The sequence below is a fragment of the Heterocephalus glaber genome, unplaced genomic scaffold (genome assembly GCF_053883595.1).
Source record: "Heterocephalus glaber isolate CG9 unplaced genomic scaffold, H.glaber_assembly_v1.0 deba00001454, whole genome shotgun sequence".
In the NCBI taxonomy this organism is placed as follows: Eukaryota; Metazoa; Chordata; class Mammalia; order Rodentia; family Bathyergidae; genus Heterocephalus; species Heterocephalus glaber.
The window spans coordinates 6,203,742-6,215,899 of record NW_028258303.1 but is presented as its reverse complement, the minus strand read 5'-3'; the positions used below and the strand labels follow the sequence as shown (position 1 = coordinate 6,215,899).

The 12,158-nt window shown below is 34.4% G+C and overlaps 1 protein-coding gene across 5 annotated transcripts in view; it reads left to right on the top strand.

The window, feature by feature from the left end:
- The window catches only part of Grid2 (glutamate ionotropic receptor delta type subunit 2), a 1,480,136-nt gene that overhangs the window by 1,056,852 nt on the left and 411,126 nt on the right, over nucleotides 1-12,158 (top strand). For all 5 annotated transcript variants that reach the window (XM_087215774.1, XM_021261081.2, XM_087215773.1 and 2 more), the window contains one exon: nucleotides 7,032-7,133. In XM_087215774.1, the coding sequence (XP_087071900.1) occupies nucleotides 7,032-7,133 (102 nt within the window). The remainder of the gene's footprint in view (nucleotides 1-7,031; nucleotides 7,134-12,158) is intronic.

Here is a 12,158-nt window from a genome sequence, read left to right as displayed (position 1 = left end):
TTTTTTCTTTTTCTCATATCAATTCCATTCCCTTCTTTCTTTTCCCCTAACAACCCAATTGCCCATCAACTGGAGACTGGATAAAGAAAATGTGTTTTTTTATGAGATGGAATATTACTCAACATAAAGAAACTAGAGACATTTATAGCTAAATGGATGCACGTTGAGGCCATACTCTTAAGTGAAATAAATAGAACACACATGTGTAAATACCAAATAGTTTCTCTAGTGTGAGAAACTGAAAGTGTAAATAAGGACTAAAAGGTGTAGGTATTTTTTCTTAACTCTTCAAGTGCTTTTTGCATTCCTCAGTCCTAGAGAAACAATGCTAAGGTAAAAAGATTGTATCTTACTTAGTAAACTGAACTAACCACATGTGTGGTTAGGGTTTAAAGAGTGAAAGGGAATATGGTGTGAAACAAGACTGTGAGTAGAAATAGTGCCAAGTCATACACATTTTGTACAACAGTTAAAGTGACTTGTCAACTTGATTGGCTAAGGACCCATCCAGAAGATTAGTAAAACACAGTTCTGGGATGAATCATATGGGTGTGCTCTTCAGTACTTCACATGTTCCCTGCCCCTTCCTCTCTGGTACTATTCCCTTGCTGGACTTCTTGACCACTATGAAATAAGTGTCTTTGTTTCACCACTTATGCCACCATAATGTTTCTGCCATGGGACCAGCGAACAATGGACCAAATACCCTTAAACCGTGAATCAAATTCCACCTCCCCTTTTTGACTTGTGTTGTCAGGTATTATGTCTCAGTGATGGGGAAGGTGACTAATAGAGAAAATCTGTACTAGGAGTGGGGCCGTTGCTATGACTGTATCTGACAATGTGGTTTCCAATCATTTGGCACTGGTTTGCAAGAGAAGTTTGGAAAGGTTTTGAAATGTGGGCTAGAGAAGCTGGAGAATGCTGAATGAATGCAGAGCCTGATGGATGGTTCTGGCTGGGAATCAAAGACCATGATGATGATAGGATTATGAACAGTGAAGCCCAGGCTCAGGATTTCAGTTGGGAATGAGTACTCTAACGGCAAATGAACTAGATGCCACATGTGCTATATTCTGGCAAAAAAAATTGTTTTTATTTTTCCCATGTTATGAGACTTTGCAGGAGAGCAAAGATGCTTGATCACTGAAATTATTCAGTTACCTCTGAGAATGAGACAGGGCAAGGAACAACGAAATAATTCTGGTATATAATAGTAATGGTATCAGACACTTTCTGAGACTTTATGTGCCAAGAATACTCCTCAACACTTGATGTTTTACATCAGGCAAATAGTCTCAACAGTCTTATGAGAAGTCATTTTTACTATTTCCATCTGAAAGATGGAAAAAAAAATGAGGTTAACAGCACCTAAGTGCTAGAGTAGGCACTCGAATCCACGCGGTCCAGTTCTGAAGTTTTGTTCCGATCTGTTTTTACAGTATCAGAGACAGATCCCAGGGTATTGTGCATATTAGGAACGTACTGTACCACTAAACCATGCACCCAGGCCTTCCCAATCTTTTATTTTATTTTGAGATACAGTCTCACTGTGTTTCCCAGGCTGGAATCAAACCTGGTTCAGCTTCCTGAATAGCTAAAATTCTAGACATATGGTACCCCTAACCCAAAGCCCTATCTCTGGAGTTTCTAATGTTAACTGTTACATTATATTGCTTCTGAATATAGTGTAACAGTAATTTTATACCAACAAGAATTGTCAAAAGAAAACTAATCATAGTAAAATATCATTAAATCAGTTGGTAAGTGATTAAACTCCACTTGATAACTGAGGGTAGTTATTATGACTACATGATACAACTTTAAGCCATTTCCACATATATGTGTATATGTGTATGCATATATATGTATATATATTCTCATTTTTATATTCTTCATTTTTAGAAATCATGTAACAAGTTCATCTTCTTATATAGCATAGAAATTTTAGTTTTATTAGTGAAGCAGGAAGACATAAGCAGACAAATCACGGGGGTTTTTTCCCCTGACTTTTCACGCACACTGTTCTGAAGGAAACTCAAGTGCTAAGGCTATTCGACATAATCTCAGGAAGGGCTGTTACTTCAGGGTAATGACCAAACTGTAGGAATAGACTCTTAGGAGCACATAATCATCCTCAAGGGAGCAAGTCTCACGCATGGAACCTATTTTACAGGTGGAGAATTCCATAAAGAAAATTATTATTGGAGGGATTACCAACACAGTGCATTCCTACACATGTCAGAGCAGAAAACATCCCAATTTAGCTCTAATAAACACGCATTTATGTCAACTTGCCACATTTTTTTTTGCATTTCTATCCCATTACTCAAGTAATATTTACCAAATAAACAATGCACATTTCTAAATGACTAGCTCTCAAGCCCATTGGCTTATACCTTTGTTTTCTCTTTGGGGAAAGGATATGAAAGCAAATAAATGAAACAGCAGTGAGTAGCACACTGCCCTCAGTGCAGTGGCTGTTTCCTACCCTGCAGCTGGAGCTTTGGTAGTATAGCCAGGCTTTGTTTATTCCATTTGAGTATAAGCAGGGCATTCTACTCAGTATGCAATTAAAAGCTCTCTTGACTCCCGTTATTAAAGTCTACAAACTATTGAGCGTAAAATTAAAGTTGAGCAATTCAGCTCTTTTTGACATCTAACACTGTCTGAAAAATAGTGATGTAAAGCTCCAGAGTCAAAAGCCATTCCTTATAAGCAATGGACAAATGAAAAGTGAAAACATTTAGGAAAAAAAAGTAAAAATATAAAGCCAATCATTAGAATATATGTTAGGAGCATGCTACTGCACTCATGCAAATACATCAACCAGTTTGTTGAACACAAGATATTACATTGATTTTAACAGACTGCTACATGATCATTATTGCCAAAGCTCCATTGAAGGAAATAATTAGAACACTAAGATTTTTAAAGGTTTTTAATGACTTTAGGCAGTAACCAGAAAATACTATAGAAAATCTATAAACTACAATTGAAAGGGTATGGAATTGGTTCTTACTTTATCTCTTCTAAATTTTCTTGAGACTGCCAGACCACAGAAGATAGCCAATCTTGTTTTGCCATCAGCAGTGTGACATTCTGTAAATTTCATGCGCTGGAGGGACCACTTTATTATTTTTTATTTGGAAGGTGCTCTGCTGAATAGATAGTATGAGATTGTATGTGATCTTTATTAGTCCCTGCCCTGATTGTTAAAACAAACTAAAGCAACAAAACAACCTGACCAAAACAACCTTCTTCATTGCAGCCAAAGAAGTCAGATTAATGGGATTTCAAACAATGAAACCAAAGAAGTTTTTAGATAAGCCTCGTGCTTGAATCTGTGTGAAATTCTAGTTTTTTCTTAAGCAAACTGCCTGTCAGTCTGACTATGCTGTAAGGAACATTTTTTTGTAGAGACTAATTCAGTGGGAATCAATGGGAACCTAACTCATTTTTATTGCTTATTATTTGAAAGAGTTTTACAATCAAGCAGAATATCTTGAAGTGAACCGCAGGAAAATGAGTAGATGTGAGCAGAAATTAAGAGATCTTAAAACTTGAGAAATCCTTCAAAAAGATGTGGCTAATCAATATAATTTCCCCTATCTGCTGCTGCTGTTTGTTTCCTTATTTATCTTTGGTATACATTGTTAGGCATCATCAGGCCCCAGGATAAATGAAATATGTTCCACGTTTATTTTTAGCAATTTGAGCCCACAAAATAAAGAATCCTAGAAATATTTTTGAGTGCCTTGTTTCAAACTTCATTTTTCTATTTCTTTCCACTACTCAGTGCCCTCTTGACTACTCAAGTGGATACAAGATAATAAAAGTGGAAAGAACTACATGTCTCAATTTTCTGTTTCTTCCTCTGTAAAATAGGAACAAGGGTAGTACCTTCCTCAAACAGTTGTTTTGAGAATTAAGTGAGTTAATACAAGTAAAGCTCATATAATCGGCACACATATACTTGTAAATGTTACAATAGTTATAGAAACGTTAAGGATAATATCACTCTTTAAATTTTACTACCATGATGTGAATTTATTATATACTATGTAGAGTTGACCAAGAAGTTGAGCTTCATTGTCCTTGGCTACAAAGTAGAAATATCTTCCCTGTTACCTTAAATGGATTGTATAAAAACGAATTAAGAAGTATTAAACAAAATGCATTTAAAATCATGGAATCTGGACTTTAAGTAAAACTATTATAAATTCTAGTTTCATCTTTTAGTAGGTATGTGACCTGAATTGAAACTTATTTCGCTTGCCTGTAAAACAGTCATGGTAATAGCATCTCCTTATGAAGTTACTAAGTGAGATCTGGTACAAGGAGCTCAGTACCATAGCTGACATGGAGAACGTATTTCAAAATGCAGTGGACAGAAGAAATAAGTATCATTTATTTTCTTATTGATTTGTTATAGGTCATTTTGTTGTATGATGATTTGATTTATTTCTAGTTTTTTAGAGAATCAGCATTTTAAACTTTCTGCATCTTAAAATCCAATCTTTGAACTCCTTAGTTCTTAATTTCCACAGCTAATTTTTAGGAAACACTGGAGTTTATGTATATGAGGGAAGAACTGAGTTAAGTAGAAGGAATATATTAATCCTGAAAACCAACCATGGCTACTATGAAACAGGAGCAAGTTTATAAGTACTATGATCAAAAGACATGTGACTAAGATAAAAAGAGAGAGAAAGAAAAATGTTAAAAGGTGAAAAATATTTATCATATAGGAAAGATTGTCTTGCAATACATATATGAAAATGTGTCTGACCAAACATTAAAACTGAAAAATAAAATGAGAAGAAACATCATACATAGCATTAGTAACATTCAAGCCACTGCCCTAGTTATGAAGATATGTTTACCTACTCTACCTATTCCAAATCCTTTTTTATTGTTATTTCAAACCTACAACACTAGAGTACTTCAGAATTATAAACCTTTGCCTATATTTAGTTATATTTAAAGGAGTATATTGATTTAGAAACAGCTGGAAATTACATAAGTGATTGTTCAGAGTTTTGTTGAAACAAATTGGCCCATAAGTTTTGCTGCTAACCCAGCTGTAAATATTTTGACTGCTCAGTACACCAAAAATGCCACAATTAAGTTCATGTGGATGGATGTGCTTTACTTAGGCAAACCTGCAATGGGCTCACAAAACTTAAAACTCAACTTGAAGGAAAATGTTTTATTATCTTTGATACAGACACATTTATCACAAATAAGATTCTATTCTAAAGGCTATTGGTTAAGTTTTGAAATTAAGTAATGCTGTTGTAAAATTTTGTAATAACACACTGGAAATTTAGCTCTTCTCTTAATCTTACCAATATCACTTTTTCTATTAATATTATTTGGTATAGGAAAATAAAATCTTTTCAAAGTCATTGGAAAAAGTGGGTATCCATGGGCTGGGGATTTAGCTCAAATGGCCCCATGCCTGCCTCAAAAGCACAAGGTTCTCAGTTCAATCTCCAGCACCAAAAAAAAAAAAAAAGTATGTATCCAGGAATGTAACAGAGGATAGACTTTGGTTGACCTCAGAAGAGAGCAAAAGCTCAAAAGAAATTTCATAAGGTGTTAAATTTGGCAAGAGCACTACAATATCTCTGATAATTAGACTTTCAACACATTTGGATTTGCTAATTGGATCTAAGTTCTAATTAGACTTTTTATGTAACTAACAATGACATATCATTGTATGAATTTAATGTGCTTTTACAGTTGAATCTCACAATTAGCACTCTTTTTCAGATTACTTTAATAAGGAAAAAGCTGGCTTTGCTGTTTATATTGTGACAAATCCTTCGCTTACAATATACTATGCACATGTTCATTTTCTTAATTAAACACCTTTCGAGAGCTCAAAGAGAAATTTGAATTTTAATGGGAAACACTTAAGTCATTTATTTATGAAGAAGATGTGCCAGTGTGTTGATGACTTTGGAAGCCACAAAGAAAATCCAATACTAGGAAATAAATCAGTCATCAGAAGGAGACAACACAAATACCTAGGTGCCCCTATAATCATTCAGTTATCAGAACAATCTCCAAATATGAGTGAAGCTCTGTTACATTTTAAAATGTGAGAATGCAGAGTAGGTTCCCAAATGTGAAGGCTCATGCAGTTGGTCCTTGGGTTTGTAGTGTGCATTTCCTCCAAAATGTGTATTACAGTATTCTCTGGGCAGCTCCACCCCTTGAGTAGTTATCTCTTAATCCAATTCATATCATCTCTTTCTTTCCTCCTTATTTCTGATTGAGACTCATCCATTGTTATCCCAATGCAGTGTTTGGGCCTTAATCTTTAAACTGGTAGCCCTCAGATTTGGATATAACAAGGGGTAAGAACTCCATAAGGGTCTAGAATGCAACCCATATTTTAGAGGGTACAGAGCAGTGAATCATTGCAAGTCTTTGGCAGAAAGACTGCTGCCAAAATTTCAACAAATTCGTAGCACTGACAGAATAGGCAAATTACATTGTTTTGTGTACTGTGAATACTTTGAAACAAAGCCCCATACATGATCTCCCTCCTCAAATAAAGCAGTTACCCCTTTAATCATATCAAAATACTTTAAAGATTTTAGTAGTTATTTTCAGAATAAAAACTGTGTAAGGTTAAATTAAAACATTAAAGCTACAAGAAAATTTAACCTGTGCAGTAACTGATATATTAGAGTAGACATTATGCTCGAATTATATGCGCTATTATTTTTCCAATTAGTGATTGAGTTATTGGTGTATATATAATTCCCCATTAAATCAGATGTCCTTAGTAAGCCTCCTAAAGCATGTTGGGTAGTGTCTATGCCATAAAATGATTTTGAAAAGCAGGAAATGCTATTTCTGATTGTTCAGTCTGCTGTTGAGAAGGAATTCTGTGCAGGACACTTTCTATACTGAATATGCAAAGAGCTCTCACACAGCTCTCTTTGCAGTCCAGACAGTTGCAACTGAACTGTTCTTCAGAAAGAAATGTGACTAAAGCTGTTTTTATCCTTCAGCTTGGGTGCTGGAATCCTGTCACAGGACTCAATGGATCCTTGACTGACAAGAAACTTGAGAACAACATGCGTGGAGTAGTTCTCCGTGTGGTGACCGTTCTGGTAAGTCTCATCTGAGCCTTGGCTTTGGTTTTTGGAGGTTCCTTTATGTTTAATTACCTAATTCCACAATTTTAAAAGAACTTTAAAGAAATCTTGACTATGCTTTCTAAATAGTTTTAGTGGTCATGTTTTCTGCTCGTCAGTTTATGTGGATCACGACCAAGTTTTTGCAGGCATTTCATTAATTATGTTGCATTGGTCAGGAACTTTCTTAGACATGGTTTACACAATTTCCAGCTTTATACACCTTATAAACTAACAGCATCCCTCAAGCATTCACTCACTACAATGCTAACAATCATAAATGCAGACAACCATGACAAATAAAGGTAAATTTTATATTGTACAGTACATTCAGTAATAGTAACATATTAACAGACTAAGATACTTTTTTTCTAATAAGGACCTCCTTCAAAGGAAAGATCATTCAATGATTTAATAGATATCTGTTGAGTAACAACTGTGTTCCAATGTCAGTGCTGGCTACTGGGGACGTTGTCACATAAAATAAGCAGATATGTTTCTGTCTTTATAAATCACTGTGAATGGGATTATACATGTGATGCATTTGTTTCAATTCAGTGTACTTGGTATAAAGTCAATAAATGGTAACTATTATCATTATTATTTTCTCTCATAAAAAAGATATAAAATAATAGAAACATTCTGAAACAGTAAAGCACTCAAGTGGCTGTGTCTAAATAGCCATAAAACATGAAAAATGCACTTCTCCATGCTATTTCACCATGCTTAACCTTGTGCTACTATATGTTTCAAAATCAGTCTGTAATTACTAGCTTTATTTTTCTTTAGGAAACCCAATTTGTTTTTAAATTTGGAAAGAATCTCATATAGGCTACATTAATTACAAAATTAATAAGTGGAAGAGACAGTCTTTTTGATACATTGATCATGGTTGAGTTTTCATCAGTGGCTACCCTTGGCATGTTTTTTAACACAAATTAAATAGACCTCACATGATTTCATTGTTTTGAAAAGAGATTTCTAAAGTATCTACAAAAGGAAGTTCAAGTGAGTAGCCTATTCCCCCTTTTTTGTGTACCTCTTAATATATTTTAGTTATTAGTTTACTAATGTTTTTATTTTTTTTAAATAATTATTGTAAGAAAAAAGTGAATGCATTCCTGTTTGCACCTAAGAGTGCAGGTATGCATTTAGACCTATGTGCTGGTGTTAATTTTTAAAAAGACAGACATTTAAATGACAGTGAACTATTGTCCTCTTTCTAGTTATTATCATGGAAGCTTCAGTGACAACTGCAATAAGTAGGCAGTATACATATTTTATTTTCCTCTGAAATAAGAAAACAAATTTGTAGAACAAATTAACCTCAGTTGTTAAGCACATATTTATTTAGCACTTATTGTATGATAAACAGTGATAGATGTATGATAAATAATATAGAAATCTATTTTTAGGGTATACACAGAATTATTTTAGGAAAACACACATAAAATAAAGCAGCTAAGGTTTATTAAATACTTACTATGTGCCAGCTATTCTATAAAATATTTTTATGTGTATTGTCTTATTCAGTTATCATAGCTTTCCCAAGGAATAAAGACTTTACTGATCTCAAGAATCCTCACTCCTGTGAGGAAATCAAGACACTTAGAACTTGAAAAAAATATAGAGAGGTTTTACAGATAGGAAGAACGGAGTTGGAATTCAAATCTAGAAAATCTCAACTACAAATCACTTGAATCCTTTTCTCAGAGATACATTACACTTGCTCCACTCCTATCATGATAAATATGAGAATTGAAGCATCTATAGCACTTTTATTTTTACCTGAGAATTGGAATATTTGACTCTGTATAAAGTAAAAGTAGGTGTTATTGGGAAAGCTTCACAGGATCAATTATTTTCAATTTATTTCGAGGCTGAATGAAGTGATAGCTATTTTATTTACTGAATGGTATGCGTCTCACAGTGCTCAGGCTTATCTAGACCAGGTCCACCTTCCTGACATACTATGATCGCTGTTTCCTAAAAGCTTTGTCTGCACAGGTCCTGAGTATGGGTTGTGAGCAGAGTTAGGTGGACAATCTGTCTTATCCCAAATTTTCTGTGATGGATATATCAGTTGGATGCCCAGCTAAGTGAAATGATTTCCATGTATTACATTCCCACAACAGTCAGCCATTCTGTTTAACAATTTTACACGCTTCCTGAATCTTTGAGAACAAAAACCAATATTGACCTTAGTTATTTTGTACGAGTAACTTTCCAGGTTTAGATCCCAGATATTTGTTCTTTTTTTTCTTTTGTTAAATTAATTTTATTGGTACATTTTAGGTATACAATATAATGATGTTCATCATTGGAAATTTGCACCTTTACATAATCTCTCTTGGTTCTTATTTTTACCCCATAACCCTGGCCTCCCTTCAACTCCTCCATCCCTCCCTATTTACAAAGACTTTGTTTCCTTTTTTTCATTTTCTCATATTAATTCCATTCCCTTCTTTCCTTTCCCCTACCCCTCCCATTTCCCCTTCCCCTTTGCCCCTTTTCTTCCTAGTTCATATTATCTATTATACCTTTTAGTTCTTATTTACCCTTTCAGTTTCTCACACTAGAGAAACTTTGGTATTTACACGTGTGTCCTATTTATTTCACTTAAGAGTATTGCCTCAGTGTGCATCTATTTAGCTATAAATGTCTCTAATTTCTCATTTTTAATGGCTGAGTATATATGTTCTTGCAAACTTCTTCCATATAAAACTGGCAATCATACTCCCTCAACTCATCCCATAACTTCAAAATCTTGATGCTGTACCCTACTACCCTGGAACTAGGATTTAGTCCATACTTAATTTGATCTGGCCACCTAAATGCTATCCTTTTGTTTTCCAAGGACTTATCTTCAACATTTTCCAAAAGAGATAAAGAGAATGCCCCCTGTGTAAATGCCCTGGATAAGATATTTAATATTTATGATATTGCAACTGAAATCTAGCCTCAGTTCTACCCACTCATATTTTACTTTTTAAGAAATCTGTAATATCAATTACACATATGTTAGCAAAATTGATACTCCTTATCTAAATTTTCAAATCTCCATTCTTATCATTGGAGTTAAGGATATTTCCTTGACTTGAGAGAAATAATTTACTATATATCCTAAACCAAATAATTCAACATTTTATGGTTTGTGACTCTAGAGGCAAATAACTGGTATAGTTTAAAAATTCACTGAAATAATTAAATAAAGGGATTATAAACAGGAATGTAAATATGGCTAATGGACTCAAGACAGGGCGTAGAAGCACAAAGGCATATGTGTACACCCAGGCTTGAGGTTGATGAAGGCTGATGGAGTGCAAGGAGGGAGATATATCACCTGATGTGGTAATAACTAGAAGCAAGGGATAGAGACTACTAACTGTATCTGTGAACTTCAGTACAGGAAGAGAATGAGGAAGAGGATCACTGTCCACACAGCGAAAAAAAAGGACTAGGGAATAATCCAGTCTTGTTCACCCACCTTCCCTGTCTTTCTGTTGTGTGATTCAAAACTGTAATACATCACTAAATCAGGTTAAAGTGTATGTATTACAGTTTTGCATCACACAACAGAAAACATTTTAAGTGAAATAACATGTGATATATTTACAAAATTAAATCAATGAACATTTCTGGAAAGTCAAATCCAAAGCACTGGACAAGAAACCTTCATAAGAAGACTATTTTAAAGAATATCTTCAAAACAAAAGAAGTAATGATAAAAAGTGAGTCAACTGAGAAACAATAGGACAATAATATAAATGATAAAATTATATTCAAACTAAAAATCTATCATAGTCATAGAAGGGTAAAATTAGGAAATGCACAAAAAAGCCTATCTTTTTTTGGGGGGGGTACAAGGGATCGAATTCACAACCTTGTGCCGGCGAGGCAGGCGGCAGCACCACTGAGATAAATCCCTGCCCCAAAAAAGCTTATCTTTAATATCACACAGAACAAGAGCCAAACTATATTTTGAGAGCATGACACGTTTCTCTAGACAACTCTCCATAATAAATGTTATTAGCATGCCTATAGCACAGTGCTCTCTACTGAGTTACTTGCTGAGTAATTTTCTTTTCCTGAAACTCTCCATTATTAGTCTCACTACTTGAAATTGTTTTCAGTAGGCCTTATTTACCTGGGAAAATTTATATATATTACCTGAGGTCTGAAAGAGGTAAAAATATTTTATAGTACATAGTAAACTGTTTGCCTTAACTCAAAAATTATTTACTGAGTATATATTGTAAGTTAAGCATTTCCCTCAACTCCTGAGATGCAAAGATGAGATACATATATGTGATATATATATGACATATACGGAGAGAGAGAGACAGAGAGATAGAGACAGAGAGACACACGCAGAGAACTCAAGTGAGTATAAGACAGATGTCACAGTCTTTTTATAATCCAATTTTATGTGACATTCACCATGACTGGCTTCATGGATGCAGGAGACAATTTTATTAACTATTACACTGTGTTCTTTTACTCAGATTCTCTTTCTCTATATATTTTTAATTAATAATTTCATTAGTATTGGAATCCCCTATTAATCTAAGTAATTTACAAAGACAAAAATTTGTTTTTTAGTTATAATGCATGGAATATAGAAGTAGCTTAGTAAATATTTTTGTCGAATGAGCCATTTAGAATATCTTGGTAATGTCAACCCGGGTATGTGTTTGTGAATGTGTATGTGAAGGGTAAGGGAAAAGAATTACAAAAAATCTGTATATGTGTTACCTTTGTTTTGCTGAGTCAAAATTAACAAATAACAAGAAGAAACACTTGTTTGGTTCATGGTTTTAGAGGTTTTAGCCATGGTTCTGTTGCTTTCAGATCTGAGCAGAGGCAGAAACATCAGGGCAGAAGTGTGTGGGGTAGAAATGCTGAGAGAGAGCTGGGGTCTGAGGACAATCCTGGTGACCTGCTTCCTCCAACCTGGCTCCACTTCCAGAGCATTTTTTTTTTTTTTTTTTTGTATCAGGG